At 39.6% G+C, this 16,959-nt stretch overlaps 1 protein-coding gene across 2 annotated transcripts in view; it reads right to left on the reverse strand.

Moving 5' to 3' along the window:
* USP22 (ubiquitin specific peptidase 22) overlaps positions 1–16,959 on the reverse strand; it is a 261,088-nt gene that overhangs the window by 47,038 nt on the left and 197,091 nt on the right. For both annotated transcript variants that reach the window (XM_069084712.1, XM_069084711.1), the window contains one exon: positions 9,676–9,845. In XM_069084712.1, the coding sequence (XP_068940813.1) occupies positions 9,676–9,845 (170 nt within the window). The remainder of the gene's footprint in view (positions 1–9,675; positions 9,846–16,959) is intronic.

Raw genomic sequence — 16,959 nt, forward strand, 5'->3', positions numbered from 1 at the left:
AATGAAGTTTCAGTGAAATCAGGTAGGAACTGATAAACACATCAATGCTGTTATGAGACATTATATCAATTACATGTGGCACATAGCTGTACACTGAATCTCATTTTGTCCTTACTTTCCTTTTTCAGTTGAGTATATTTTATTATTTTACATTTACTATATACTAATTGAACAGAACTACCAATTTTTCTGATTCAAAGTTCTGGCAACCTAAACATTACCAACTCTTTTCCCCCCATCCAAAACAGGAAATGCATTTTGCTGTGGGAAAAGAGATTAATATTTGGGGAATAACAATGAATGTTGTCAACAACTGAGTAGAGGGGCTTTTATCATTAATACTTCAAGCTTGAAATATCAGTTCAAAATGTCAACAACTGGGAGATATCAATAAATGGCAAAATGATGCGACAGCATCGCTGCCTGAAACTTAGAGCGCAAGATGAGCAGCTGGAGGAAAACATCATCGATTATTTTAGCATATTATTATTTGAAGAAATTTGATATGGAGATTATAAATATGCACTCCGATTTCCCAATTCCTCCCTTAATTATTAGTCTGCACAAAACAAATCCAAAGTTTCCTCTATTCCTATACCCAAAGTAGAGTCAGCTAGGAAACAAGGTGGAACACTAAAAATGGCATTTGTGATAAGATCCTCAGTTTCATTAAGGACTCTAATAAGGATGAGGAGAGAAATTATAAACCTCTACAAAGGACAGTCAAGATTTCATCTTTTCTTAAGATGCCTATTGTTTTATTAAAACAGATTTAAGCAGCATACCTCTGATAGAACCAGTGATAGAGCTACAAAAATGGAAAACAAACAAATAAAAAACAAGAGTCTTTTCCCTAAAAGAACTCAGACACTTTAAAAAAATCTGAAGGGAGGAGACAGATCATTTATTTAGCCAGGGTGAGACAGGAGCATGAAAGGAAAAGGGGAAGAAATGAGGATAAGTTTAGACTCTAAGGAGGGCCTTGAAAGAAGATAAGGACTTGAATAGGTGAAGGGGATGGAGTAGAGAAGCTGCCTTGGGGATAGCTTTCACCAATACAAAAAAGTGGGTGAATTCAGGATGAGAATGGGGAACAGCTAGCTTAGATTCATGGCTGTAATGGGGACAAAGTCCACATTTAAAAGATGAGGAAACTGATACCCAGAGCTGTGAAGGGGCTTGGTCCTTTGACCCCTCCCCACCACAGCCAGTATTCTTCCATGAAACCATACTGCCTTGAACTCAGTTTGTTTGCAAAGGCTCTATGACAAGTATGGGCTAAGCTCTGGGGATATAAACAAACAAACAAACTAGTACCTGTCTTCAAGAACCTTACATTTTTGGGAAAGGGGAGATGTACGTAAATTAATGCAAAATATATGCAAAAAAAATTCATGGGGAGAAAATTAACAAACGGGAAAATCAAGAAAGGTCTTGTACAGGAGGTGGCACTGGAGTTGAGCCTTCTATTGACTTTCACAGGAGCCTTTCCAGGTCTCTTGCCATCTTGGCCACTCTTTTCTGAATACACTCTTGTCTGTCTTTGTACCCCCAGGACTTAGCCCAGTGCGTGGTACATAGAAGGTGCTTGATGGATGCCTGAAGACTGACTGCTAATTTTATATAGTGCCCAGAACAGAATAGAGATGTGATCTGACTGAAGCATAGGAACTCTGTTCATACCCCTCTGTAGGGGCAGAGAACTAACTGTCGGACTGCTATGTCTCTTGTCCTGAACAACAGATTTGTGAAGGCATTACAAAATCCTGTTAGGTTAAGGGCTCTTTTTGAGTTTCCTTTAAAGAGCCTCCTCCTCCACATCATGCCCTCTAACCACAGGTGTCCATCAGGGCTCTGTCCTGGGCCCTCTTCTCCCTCCATCTGCTTCACCTGGTGATCTCATCAGCTCCCACAGATTTAATTACCTTCTCTATGCTGATTATTCTCAAATCTACTTTTCCTGTCACAACTTCTCTGCTGACCTCCAATCTCACATCTTTCAGATTTCTCAAAGCGGATATCCAACAGACATCTTAAACTCAACAAGACCAAGACATAACTCATTATCCTTCCCCCAAACCCTCCCCCACCTCCTATTTTCAATTACTATACATGACAATAGGCAACACTCCCAGGTCCTTAGTCATGAAACCTGGGGGTAGTTATCCCGGATTCTTCGCTATCTCTCACACTTGACTCTTCACACTGCTCCCCACTACAAAAATATGATTGAAAATGATTCAAAATTAAGAAGCAATGACCAAAGGCTTACAGATCCCATAGGAGCTTGGTATCTATTTAGTCATGAATGCTCTCTCTGAGAAGAGAAAATCAAGGGGGCAGCCACTAAAGACAGCAACATAAAATTACATTACAAAAAGGAAACCTATTCTAACACTTAGCAAATGACTGGATGCCTATATGGAAGTTACTTCTTTATTGTTGGACCATTCAAAATTACAACAAAGATAAAAATAAGTAACAAATCAGAACAATAAAAATGAGAAGATGTGGCATGGAACTGAGGCATTTCCAATTTCAACTATTTAAAATGATTTCTGACAGTGACACATGGGAAACAGATCATATATCAAGGAGAACTATCACCATTTCCTAAAAAAGTGTAACTGATATAAATCAATTGTCACAACAGATAGATCAAAAAGCCCAAGCTGGTCAACATTTAACCTTCCTGTCACTATGAAAGATATAGCAGCTAATGGTAATACTCACTTAGAGTACGAAATGGTTATAAACTCTTACGGAGAAAAATGATGGAAAATTTTAAACACTGTCTTACAACAATGAGTAACAGAAGCAGAAAGATACTGACAAAATTTGGTTGACACAATTTAGCTAGTCCAACTTGAAAGCATTTAAGTATGAAACTAGAAGGACAATGAATATTTTTTTTTCTTAAGAAAGGATGTAGGGGCGGCTAGGTGATGCAGTGAATAGATCACTGGCCCTGGAGTGAGGAGGACCTGAGTTCAAATCCAGACTCAGACACTTAACACTCACTAGCCATGTGACCTTGGGCAAATCACTCAATCCCAACTGCCTTGCCTTCCCCCCTCCAAAAAGAAAAAAGAAACAAAGAAAGGAAGTAAAGATTTTTATAATGATCCTATGAAAGAGAGATGAGTCTAAAGAAAACAAAACAGTAACAACTGCTGGACATGATATAATAAAGAAGTCTATGCTGTTGGTAACAAAATTTTAAGGACATTGGGAGGATTATTTCTCCATAGTCTGAAAAGTGAGGGCTTGGAAAAAAATAATCTGACCTTATTCTTACAAAAAAAAAAGTCAACTAAGAAAATAACAAAAATTTTAATAAGACCCATGTGCCTTGAGAACTTTCCCCTCTGTACAAAATCTTTAGGAAGGTGTTAATCAAAAACAGTATCACAAGTTCATGAGACATTGTGTTGCGTCTAGATCTATTACAAAAGAAATGAACATACATGTGGAACCCGAAGCAAATGCACGGAGAAGTTCGTATGTTTATGGCAGTACAACAGAGGAAGGAGGAGAAAACAAAACATCTCCTCCTAAAGGGATCTGGCATGGGAGAAGAAAAGCTATAGTGCAAGAAAGGACAAAACCCTTTGCAAAATGGAGGAGTAAGGCAATGGCAAAAGCAGGGTTTTTCCATTTAGGAACTGCTAGACCATGAAGACAGATGATCTGCTTTTCTACAAGCGTCCCCGCTACACAGGCAGTTTTTTATTGTAGTGCAGAGTGACTGGTGCCTATCCTGACTCCCATGGATACACAAGGAGTTCAGCTTTTAGTACAAATATCAAATTATGTCAGCTCAGGGAGGGGCTTCATCCATAACATGTTCAGGGCCTCCTACATATTCTGGGTCTGGTGTTTCTGGAAAATATGGCAACTTCAAGTTTGGGGAGTCCTTAAAATTCCTTAATAAAGGTTTGCAAGGGGAATAGGATGACTTCAACAAATAATATTTTACAGCACATCTTTATATTGGCTAATACAATGGACTAAAAAGTATAGATAGTACAAAGCTCCCACTCTCCTTTTTGACTGTTAACCATAAAAGAGCCTTTGATTAAGCAGAATATAGTGATGTCTTAAGGGTTCATGGTCTCCCTGGAATATGTCAGAATTATATAAAATTCCTTGATAGTCAATCAATCACTCAATCAATAAACACTTGCTGAAAGCCTACTATGTTTCAGGGATATATCTATGTGCCAGAGATAACCTGTTTGATAACCTGATTAAAATCAAGTGACACATACAACATGATAGCAATTGTCACTAACATGGAGGATCTTCTGCAATGGATTCAAATGCAAATTCTTACAAATGCTGTGATTCTCCAGATGATCCTACTTGTAAATGTTATCTTGCTGATTTTATCAAGCTCTGGATCATTGCAGAGATGCCTAAATGAGATCCACAGTCATATAGAGTTTGACCTAACTACCCATAAGGAGAAACCTACAGATGTACTGTCTAGACTACAAAATGCAGCTGGATGGACAGTCCATTGAGCTGAGACACATTCTGGACAGGTCCTGCAAACAGATGATGAGTGGGGCTCACAACTGAACTAGGGGAAGAGTCCTGGATTGTATTGGGGAAACCGTGTAGTGCTGGGAATGATCTCAAACTTCTCCTTGAAATAAGGGTGTGTGTTCCTGAATATCAAATTTCTTCTACTAGAGGCAGCATAGTGTACAGCAGGGGCTTGATCCCAGGTCTGCCTAACCTAACTCCTAAATCATGCCTCTGATACATGCTAGTTCTCTAACCTCTCATGGTTAGGGATGAGCTGCCGATCAGCATCAGAGGGAGGAATTCTCTAATGAAAGCACAGGCTATGATTTCTTCCTTCAAGTGTCTGCCCCCAAAACTTTTAGTGACATTGTATGGCTGTTATGGAATACATTTACTGTCTGTCAAGAATTCAAGTTTTAGCTCACCCACAGGGCATATGCCAAGCAGGGCAGACCCCATTATCTACCCTTAGGACTCTTGTGGCGACAGCCCAGAACCCGTAGATTAGCAGGGGTCTCCTCATCACTGGTCCTGCTTCCAATATTAATTGAGGGGAGTACAGCTAGAAGAAAAGGGGCTCACCATCCTTGCCATTACTTATACCAATTCCTAAACTTTCACTGGTGGACAGGTCAGCGAGAAGGCCCTTGGAACAGGAGAGGCCGCCTAGAGCCTAGACCAACAGGTCTGCTTCTAGGCTGGGCCTTGCAGCCTCAGTCCAGGGATGCCACCCTTGAGAACCTGATGCAGGCCTACATCTTCTGCTGATGCTCCAGCCCCTGTCTCCTCAGCAACCACAGCTATTGAAGACCTGGAAAACAAAATTCTTGCCACCAAAGTTCTTGGCACTGTCAAATGGCCCCATATAAGAAACCTCTATGGTTTTGTTAACGGAAATGCCATAAAAGAAGAGGCATCACTATCTGCCTTACTACTGCACCTGAGAGACCATGGGCCTCCTCTTACATTAGCAGTTGAGACCTTCTACATGTGCTGTCTCCCCCCATTAGAACAGATACCTCAGTGAGGGTGGGGACCGTCTTGTCTTCTATTTATATCTCCAGAGCTTAGCAAAGTGCCTTGCACATTTGTTTTCCTTAATAAATGCCTATTCATTCCTTCATCAATCATCTGGAGTCATGGTTGATTACACAGATCATAGCTGTTCAAGTCTTTCAATGTTGTTTTTCTCTATTATGCTGTAAGTCATTGTATAAAGTATTGCTGAATGACTCTGGAAACCTAAGTTACACTGGGCCTCTATTCAGCTGGAGAAAACTAGCACTTTAGGACCAGGTTTTGGTCATGATATTCTGACTGAAAGAATGACCAAGCCTCGAGACAGAGAGCTCTGCCACTTTCAATCCTGAAAGTTAAATGGTAACACAAGAAAAAAATGCTCAGAGGGGCAGCATCACCCTGAAATGTCATGGAGGGAATAGCATGAAACCTGCAGTCACAAGAGCTCTTCAGTTTCCTACTTTTCAGGCACTCCTTCAGGAGGGTATATATTGCACACGATGCACAGAACCAAGCATTTTAAAAAGGGGATTTTTGGGGGACTACGCCAAATTCTATAAATAAGAAGCAGCATGGTAAACAGGAGAGCTATGATAGGGACTGAAGTGGTGACTGTATATGGAAAGGTGGTTGGGGAAGAGCAATCAAACTAAAATATGCCTGCAAAAGACAAAATGATTTTCTTCACAAAGAAAAGAGATCAGATTTGTTTTGCATGGCCTGATCTGACTAAGGACTAAGAACAAGAAAAGTTGAGGAGAAAAAATTTAGCTGGATGTAAGGAAACATTTCTTAACAATTAGAACATTCAAGAAAGAAACAGATGGCCTAGAAAGGAAAAGAATTCTTCATTACTGGAGTTCTTCAAGGTGAGATCTACTCAGGCCCAAGTTCGATCAAAGGAGGCCTAGTGTTTCTCTGCATACTAATACTGTGATTCTGACTCATGAAACAGATAAAACCAAGGACTGCTTCTGACCTTACTGAGGTGGTGGTGGTGGGGGGTGTTCATAATTATAAACTTTCTTTCCCCTTTTATAATCAAGAGCTCAACTGTTGGCATTTCCAAACTAAGAGAATGCTCTGTCTTTTAAGAAGCTGGAATGGGGTCACCAAGCCACTGCCTTCAGTCTTCACATCAAATAGTCTTTTCAAGCTGAGATCTAAGTCAGGGCCTGGAAGTGGGGAAGAAAACAGCCCCCAAAAGATTTCTTCACACTGCTGACCAAATACACACAATGGTCTGCTGGTTCAGGATGGTTTATTTGGCCCCTTGAGCACTTTGAGGGCATTTAAGGGAGGAAGTCTCTCCAGAAACAGACCAAAGACATAAAAAGGCAGCTAAATCTGGGATTTCAAAGGATATTATGATTCAACACAGCAGAGCACATTATGCTGGCCTGGCTTGGATCTCTTTCAGGCTGAGAAAGACAGCTCACACAATATAAATGTAATTCTTCCCACTGCATCTCTGACTAAGCATACAGATTTAGAGACCACAAATTAAAGAAAAAGACTAATATGGACTATAACCTATGATTCTGTTCACTCTTTAAAAGTTAAAATAAAAACAAGAGACAAGATAACAAAACTCAAATGCTTATCATAAATTATTTAAATTACTACCCTACAGTAAAAAAAAGAAGAGATAGAACTTCCCACTGAATAATCCTCACTGTCTGCATGGACAAAGGGGAGGCAATGAGTGGTCACAGCAACTGCATCACAAGAAACAACCCAACTTCCAGGAAGTAGTGGGGGAAAAAAAAGCTAATGGTGTCTGAGGCAGCATGGTGTAGGAGAGCCGGAGGGCTGAGGAAGCCCTGGATTCCAATCCATAAGACAAGGTGAGTGACCCTGGACATATTATTTCACCTCCACGTGTCTTAGACAATTTCCTAGGATTTAGCAAAGTCACAGACTGAGTGTGATGCAAATAGGGTAGGGAAATCAATCACTATGGCAATTCCCTCTAGTGACAAAATCACAAATTCTTTGCAAGTACCTATATCCTTCAACGTAGTATGAGAGGAAGAGTTCAGAATGATGGAGGAAATTATATTCTGGCATGGCCAAACCAGATCTCCTGGACTATGTTATGCAGTCATGGGTAAAACATTTTTAAAAGGACACAGCCAAGTTGAAGTGTGTCCAGAAGAGGGAAACAAGGTTGGTAAGAGAAGCAGAGAACAAGACATGAGGCCCAAAGACGAGCTGAAGGCATTAGAGACATCTGGTCTGGAAAGACCCAAAGGGCTCTCAGGCTGAAGGGGGACCAGGGCCAGGTTCGTTCTTCTTAGTCCCAGGCAGCTGAACTAGGAGAAATGAGTGGAAGTTTCCTAGAGATGATGTCAGTTGATATAAGCTTCTCAATAACCAAGCCACCCAAAGTGAGGCCGGCTGCTTTGCAAGGTGTGGTCCCTTCCCTAGAGTGTTTTCAGTGACAACCACTTGTCACGTAGAGGGGATTCTTGGCCTCTCCTGTTGGAGGTCTTTTCCCTTTCCAGTCTTTAGTTCTGATCAGAGAATGACAGGTCTACAAAGATGGTCCTCCTAAGTAAACATCTGTAGGGCTTGACCTTGGGGACTTTAGGCAAATCATTTAACCTGAGCCACGGTTGCATCATCCGTAAAATGTGGAAAACGATTTTCTCAAAGGGTTATTGTGAACCAAGCCCTGTATATGAGCAGCAGAGCACAGGAGGCAGAGCTGGCCTCCAGGGACGAGCCTCCTGGTGCACTCAGGGTCTGCAGAGAAGGGTGTGATCTGCACTGGTACAAAATCCTCAGGGGAAGGAACAAAATCACAAGTCTGGTACCAAGAATGCTTTACAAATGGAACTGCTATTCTCCCTGGTGTAATCTGAAAGAGGAAGAAAATGGGGAAGACTTCCCTCCCCCGGATAATAGGTATGGGGACTCTGAAAATCCAGTTGTTGGTAAGACGACAAGTCCTGATTCTACACTGGTCATTTTGGCCTTATCCCTAATGGCCAATAGCTCCTCTTTTTCAATGCTAGCAAACTTGTCTGACTCAGTAGCAGTGAACCCAGCAAAAATAACTCTGTGCTGTTTACCTGCTGGATTTTTCTGTCCCTCTTTCTAACCCTCCAAGAACAACTTCAGAGGATATTAATCTCAAAGGCAATAGGAAGGAACAAGGATTTTTTACATACTTGTACTTCTTTCATGCGGCAAGGAAGAATAGTATGTAAAGGCAAAGTCATTAAGTGTTCTCACAAGCCCTATTTATGGCCTGGAAAACAAAGTATGAATAGAGGCTATTTGAAAAGCAGCATACAGATGTTCTGCAAAAACGTAAACATAAATTATGCATTTAAACTAAGGACATATGGACAACTGAGTGAGAACTGATCTTTCGCGCTCTCTAGATGGTGCCACTGACACAATGAGAAAAAAATAAAACAGGGAGGCTGGTAAAGAGTTGGATAAAGAAAATAAATGACTGAAAGCCTAAAAAAGAAGCAGCCCATAATCCAATCAGGTGACTAGGATCTAGTCAGCCCCCAAACTGCTTCTTCAATGCAATGTGCTCCTTCAGTGCGATGAAGCACAAAAGAAGCTGCTTTTGGTATCTTTGCAAGGCAAAGATTAAACACATTGAGGAAGGGTTGGAAATAATGCAGACTTGAGATCTGCTTTCACTGAAAAGGAGCCAAATGAAAAGCTGCAGCATGTTCATAATCAATACAGGGCTCTACTGTATCCTATTTTTCTCCTATTAGGATGCTTTTGCTTTGATGACAATGGACAGGGTAATGAATTTCTTGCAGTATTTACAGAAACTAAGGTAACCTTGTGACCTATACTACAAAGTTGATCTTTTGCAGTAAGGTCTCAGGAATTCAAATTGTCACTGCTAAAGTCTGTGACAGAGTCTTATGTTATGCACAAAAAGTCTATAAATCTAGGATTTTAAAAAGGGGGCATCATCTATAATGGACAGTGATATGTAGTATTCAGTTGTTACACAAGTTTTACAGAACAGAGGTGGAATCAATGACATTTCTCATCTAGGTAACCTTTTCTTCTGAGCCTGTTATAGCTTTATAAAAAGATAGCATTACACTACAATGCTGCTAGAGGTAAAACTTCACTCACCTCCTGAAAAAGCGTAGACATTTCACAAACCAGACACGAGCTGGGACTTTGCATTTCACATTTGTGCCTGTCAGAAAGGAAGAAATCTCGCAGTAGTGGAGTGTGGGTAAGTGCTTGGACAATACAGTTCATAAAACACGTGTTCCCAAGATTGATTAGCCCTCGTAGACCTAGAAAGAAAGAACAAAGGCACAAAGGAAGTATTAGCAGAATTAACACATACTTTTAGTTATTTGCATTTCATATACAGTGCCTTTATATCACATTAGGTAACAACAATGCTTCTGAATAGTTAATACTTTATGAGTGCAGAAAGCATTCTTCCTTTCCATACTTCTCTATAAGGGTCAGGGTGGAAATCTTTCACCCCTAAGGACAGAGCTCACCTAGGCAAATAGTTCAGGTGTGACATACAGGATAGTATCTATCCAGATGGACTATGTCAGAATGAGTGAAACCTCTGAAATTTAATTAAAAATGGAAAGGAATTGAACAGTTCTTAAAACTAAAAAAAAACTAAACTTAAAACTAAAAAAAAATTCCTTAAGGTTTTCCCCTTGGTTTCCACTAAGAATCAATGAGAATAAAAAATCTTATTTCATTTGGGGGAAGGGAGGTTCAAAACAGTGTTGTATAGCTTACAGTGGAAAATCACTGACTCTAGGGGGCAGAGGACCTGGGTTAAAACCTGCCTGTTTGCTTATCCGTAAAATGAGGGGACCAGATTAAATGGTCTATGAGGTCTCTTCAGGCTCTATATTTATGATCCTATGAGCTCAAGTAGATGCTAATGTCAAATGTAACCCACACTTTCCTATTATATAATAGGCAATCAATGTTTTAATATCAAAGGGATATTAATATACCTTCCCAAGGTAGATTCCTAAAATTTAAGTTACTGCTTTATTCATATCAAGCCTGATTAGAACAGAGGATATATTTAGCAGGTTGTATTCCTTGCTCTTAATTTAAAAATTTTAAAACATTTTGTGTTTTCTCTTTCAAAATGACAAATCATGTAACTTTTTACTTGAACCACTGATTTCTATGGGTCAATGGTTGTCTGTAAAAAAAAAAAAGGGAAGAGATTCTTCATCCCCAACATAATATTATGTCATTAAACCCTCATCTAAGTGAGATAAGTAGGGGAAGATGGCATCCTACTTTTTTTCTCATTCAGACATTTAATAAGCACCTTCTACCACCACCACCCATACTCCGTGCCACCTATCTATAATACCTTATCTTAGGTACTTCAGGAGATGGGATGAGAAGGGTGGGATGTCAACAAAGGGGACATTAGTTCTTATGTTTTTCAAAGGAGTCATTTCCCTAAAAAAAGTATTATGGGGGCATAGTGGATGGGAAGAAAGTGGCTACAAAAGAAGTCATTCAAAAGAGACACATTTTACTATAAAAAGGTCTTACGTTTACATGGAAATATTTTACTGTCAAATTGCTGAGAGTTTGCTTCCTCTCAAATGCCCCACCTAAACCCAACCAATCTCCTCTTAATGGTAAAATTCCTCCCAGGAGGCTCCTTTATGGTATGGATTCAGATTTATTTATTTATCAGATTTGTGCTAAGTCATTTATTGGAAACCATACTTGAGAGGCCATATGGTATAGTGGAACAAACATTGAATGTGGACTCAGAGGACCCTGGTTTAAACTTTGCTTATGATAATGATTACCTAGTAACTTTAGCCATGTCCTTCAACTTATCTAGGCTTTGTTTATGCTTTTGTAAAATGCATGGAGTAGCCTAGGTATTTCTACCTCTAAATCTATGGTACTTTGAATAGGTTAAATAACTTTCATAGAGGAAGAGATATAGGAAGTCTAGAGCATGAAAAACTAGGCTTGGTGTGAATTGGCCCATATCAGGTACCACAAAGATGGTTTTAGGCAACCAGAACATTTTAACTGGGTGCCCAGGAGGGAGGAGAGAGCAAACTGAAATGTAGCGATTAGACTTTTACCTGGTGATTTAACCACGTTAAGAAGTGCTTATGAAAACAGGATCAGTTGCTTGGTTTTAAATGTTGAAGAAACACACAATGACGTCCTTCTTTTACAGTGGGGGAAAATAAGACCCAGAGAATTGACCTGATTTGTCCAAAGTCACATGGCTACTATGTCAGAGTGATGACTCAAGCACCAGCCTTCAGAAACCAAATCAATGACCTTACTACTATATCACAAACCCTGACTACAGGTCCTATGGTCAATACTATTTCCATTCTACATAAAAGTATCCATATATGTATTCCCAAAGGAGACAAAATTAACTAAACATGAGTTACTAAAATGAAAACAAATCATTGCAAAAGGCAAAAAGTACTATTTTCTCCAAGTAAGGTTGCAGCCAAAACCTATGATGGTTAATAGCAGCTCTTAAAATAGTATCCTTAATATCAATCCATGAGGGGAAGCTCCATCTAAAGTCTAATAACTGGTTAGCAGTAGAGGATTCTTAAAATCTACATCAGCAGGGCATGAACCCCAGCAGGTCCTAACTCAGGTTAACAAAGACCTTTGCTCTTAAAAGTTCTATGAGGAAGATAGCACAAATATGACTGGTCACAGAAGCTAATCTATGTACTGTGTAGGGGCTGAGATCTGTATCAGTAGAAGGAGTATTAATAACAATGAAAGCACAGGTCCTTTGAAGGTCTGAAGAAAAATATATTAGAAATCATTCTTATTCAATATCCAAGCCTGAAGACTGAATGTGCCCTTGGTTCCATTTGGTTGGGTTTTTATTGGTTTTGTTTTTTGTGGGGGAAGGAAGGAATGGAAGTGGGGAAAAGTAGGTCTTCTATACAATACAAAGAGTATTGACCACAGAGGGAAGAGAGGGAGATTTTTGTTTGGACTAGATATGTGATATTTCATTACAACATGGACTTCCTGGTGAGGAAACTCTAGTCATGCAGATCCATCCCCTCTGTACCTCAGAGGGCACTGAAAGGTTATGTGATTTGTGTGGGGTTAGAACTCAGGTCTTCTTAACTCTGAGACTAGCTATTTATCCATTAAGTTATACTCTCTCTCTGATAATATAACTTAAATGTGCATACATATATGTGTATATACTCTCTTCAAAAGATAGGGTTTCTTAATGAGAGGATTGTAATCTACTGATGGTTCTTTTAGTTACAAGTAGGAATTTTATTTTTTTTTAATTCAAGAACAGGTCATCAACATAGCTTAGCAATATTAAGAAGAGTTAAACTCTTCACGAAGACTATCAAAGATCAACTCATAAGAAGGTGGTTTGAAAAAGCAGTGTTCTACTCCTGAAGCAGACAAGACGACCAGATCCTCTCACGGTGCTGACAATGAAATCTGAGTCTCTGTCCAGGGCACATTACGTGGAATATGGTTGTAGAAACACATCAAAGGGAAGTCACAACCACAATCTCTAGCCAAACCCTGGGCTGGGCTTCTCCTGGGGCCAGAAGCATTGCTTTTTTTGTTTTTTAAACAGGATTGAAAAACAGAAGTTCGATACATTTCATCTAACATATTCAAGCTCTTGGGAACCATTCCTGTAGGCAGAGAAAGTCCTCATACTGAAGTCAGAACTCTCTCCTCACTTCTCTTGCTTCTTATGCCTGGGTTCTAGCTTCTCTGAATCTGCCTCCAGTCTGCAGGCTCTTTTTTTCAGAGTTTCTACCTGCTCCTCAATTAAGAAGGGTCTCTTGATACTGGAGACTTCCAGGTTATGTGATTCAGGATTCTGCTAACGTAGCTTTCATTTCTAAATCAACTGAAACTTGTTAGTTTAATTGTTCACATTACCTTAGCTACCTATTATAGAAGGGAAAAGGCACAAGAAATCACTGACAGGCTTCCACAATGGGAAAGAAAAACCGAAGGAAAAGGATAGGCAGAGCCAAAAACAGACACATGCAGACCGAGACGGAAAGGCATGGAACTCAAGGCTGCTTGAATGTGGCTCATACTTACTTTTCCAAAGCTTCCAAAACCTCAGTCAACAGACTGTATACAATGACTTATATTCCTAAAGTAGGGAGCAACCTTTTTCTGTGCCATGAACCCTTTTTGGCAGTCTGATAAAGACTACTGACCTTTTCCCTGAATAATGTTTTTGAATAATAGAAGGAAATGTTAAATTTCATTGAGAGGTAAGTGAACATAAAGACAAGATTTTTTATCCAATTGAAGTTCATAGATCCTTTGGAATCTATAAATGGAACACTTTGGTGTGGCGTGTGCTGTGTGTGTGTAGCACAGGTTAAGAACCTCTGTTCTGAAAGGAAGCCTACAACAGAAAAGAGGTTATTTCTCACTGTAGTTTACTTTTTAAATGTTCATTATCAAAACAAATATAAAATGGATGCTCAAGAGAATATGTCCTTCAACTTATATGAAGTAAAGCAGAATGAAGTGAGCAGAAGCAGGAGACCATTACATATAGTAACAGCAATAATAAAATGATAATCACCATGAAAGACAGATTCTGATCATTACAGTGATCTAGGACAACCCTGAAGGATTCATGATGGAAAATGGTATCTACCTCCAGAGAGCAAACAGATGTGAACACTGAGTGCAAATATAAATATAATGTTTTCACTTTCTTTTATTTTTCTTACTTTTTTTTTTTTGGCAACAGAAATAATATGAAAATACGTTTTCCATGACTTTACATGCGTAAGTGATATCACATGGTTTGCTTTCTCAATGGGTGGTAGAGGGGCTGGAGGGAGAAAGAGAATTTGGAACTCAAAATTAAAAAAAAAAAGAATGCTAAAGATAAATAATGAATTTAGAGAGACTCCTTCAGCAATGTTCTTCTTATATGAGAATTTTAGGAATAAGTTTTCTTTTATGCCAGACAGCTTAATTTTCACATCATTTCTTTAAAAACAAATGTAAAAACTGTCTAGGCTTATTTTTATTTTGCTAGTCCTGGAGGGAAAACAATAGGAACCCCTCTCCACCTCCCCCCCCACTTTCCATATTTGATCATTTATATTTTGATGAAGCCATTATAAGATGATACTAAAGGAACCAATTTCATTATGGTAAATATGCCCATTAAAGGGCTATTTATACAATCTTGAAAATAAAACAAGAGATCTATACATGGAATAGCTGAAGACGTCTGTTTTTCACATTTGCAAACCAATTTGTAGACCATAACACTGTAAAAAAATGTCCTGTAGGTGGCAGGTAAATCACAGCAGGATGGCAATTGTTTCCTCAAACAGAAAGAAAGGTTGAAAAATTACTAAAAATAACTTCAAAATTCATATGCTCTGACAAATCAACACCTTCTTGTCTAAGTTGACTACGAAAGCCAATCTTAACATGCTTAAAGCCTAGGTTTCATAAACAGAAAATAACATGCATTGTTCTCATAGGAAAAATAGAAAGAAATGAAAATGCTGTACTGACTATCACCCCCCCCCCTCCCATGGAAGGAGGAGTCAGGTGGGGTTTTCTTCTTTTTCACTGTGTCTGTGCCACAATTTATCCACACACTGACAGAAACACTCCTTACCTCAAAGGCACACAGAAATCGTGTGAGTTAATTGAGGAGCCATTTTTAGCATAAAAGCTCGCTGCTTACTCTTCCCTAGCCCACCCCTGCTTAAAGAAGGGATGTACTATGTGGGCTAAAGATAACAGAAGAGAGGAGCCCACCAATGGACCATTTCTCTCTTTTTTTAAATTGGGCTTAATGGCAGTTGTAACAAACCATAATACCAACTTCCCACAATCAACATTTAACTCTGCTATTAACAACTTCTCATTAACTAATTTGTCACCCTCGCTGCTCAGCAACAATCTGATGACAAAAGCAGCAGCAGGGGATGAATTACAGCACTCTCCCGGACAGACACCATGGCTTTAGCCTTCACTACTCTCACTTCCTACACTCAGAAAGTGAACACAAGGCATGATCTACTCAGGGGCAAACAAACACTTAGGGGGAGAATTCAGCAGCTTCCCCTATAATATCAACCTCAAATTATCACTACTGTAATTAATGCACACCAGGACAATGGCTCAGAGTCCAACTCAGATGTTCTTAACTCTATGAGCTCTCAATCAATCAACAAGCATTGATTAAGAATCACACACTGTGCTAGAGGCTGGGGATACAAGAAAGACATTGTTCTTGTCTTTAAGAAGCCCATACACTTCAGGAGTGAACAACAAGAACACATAAAAGTATGAAGAGAATAAAAATAAGCCAGTAAAAACAAGGCAGTAGAGGGATGAGGTCACTAATATTGTGTGTATTAGAAAAGAAAGTAAAAGATTAGGCACTTCAGTTGTATCTTAACGGAAGAGAAGGAATTTGAGGTGGAGACGAGGAGGAGAGGATGATTGATTCTGTAACCTGCACAGATCTGAATCACAAAACACAATCTCCTTAGAACTGCAGCTGAGTATCACCAAAAGGGCAGGAGAAGAGTGTGGTACGCAGGAACAGGATGCAACATGAACATGCTGCAAACAAGGAATCATACAGCAGAAACTTTATACTGCTATCTAAAAAAATGTATGATCAAAAAAGATGAGTCAGTCATGTAATAAAAACAAAGTACATCAGGAGAAAAGTGCTGACAGGGAGTCACAGGACAGGAGATCAAATCCCAGCTTTTGTGTGACATCAGGGAGGTCCCTTTACTTCTCTGGGTTCCAGTTTGCTCATCTGTAAAATGAGAGGGTTAGGGGCAGCTAGGTGGCGCAGTGAATAGAGCACTGGCCCTGAAGTCAGGAGTACTTGAGTTTAAATCCATCTCAGGCACTTGACACACTTACTAGCTGTGTGACTTTGGGTAAGTCACTTAACACAGATTGCCTTGCCTTCCCTCCTCAAAAAAGAGAGAGTTGAACTAGATGGTACTTAGGAGCAAGTCCATACATTCCTGGTACCTACACAATGTTAAATAGACACAAGGAAGCCCTTCAGCATGTGTGGACACTGAGATGGTGACCCCAGGGAAGGACCCAAGACAGAATAGGCAGTATGGATGGATTGTAGTCTGGATTGTTGGAGGGAACATTCACATTGGTGTGATGGGAGATCCATTGGAGTATCAGAGTAAGAAATAAAGACTTCTAAACCACAATGAAACTTAAGGGACAGCAGGCCAACTTTACAGTCAAGAAGGACTGGGTTGAAATCTTATTCCTGCTACATAATAGCTGTATGACCATGGACAAACCACTTAACCTCTTATTGACCAAAGCAGTTATCTAAGACTAAAATTACAGAGTAGCTCCTCATCTGCTGTG

This window comes from Petaurus breviceps, unplaced genomic scaffold (assembly GCF_028583685.1).
Source record: "Petaurus breviceps papuanus isolate PSGF00001 unplaced genomic scaffold, PetGlider_PUasm1.0 175, whole genome shotgun sequence".
Taxonomy (NCBI): domain Eukaryota; kingdom Metazoa; phylum Chordata; class Mammalia; order Diprotodontia; family Petauridae; genus Petaurus; species Petaurus breviceps.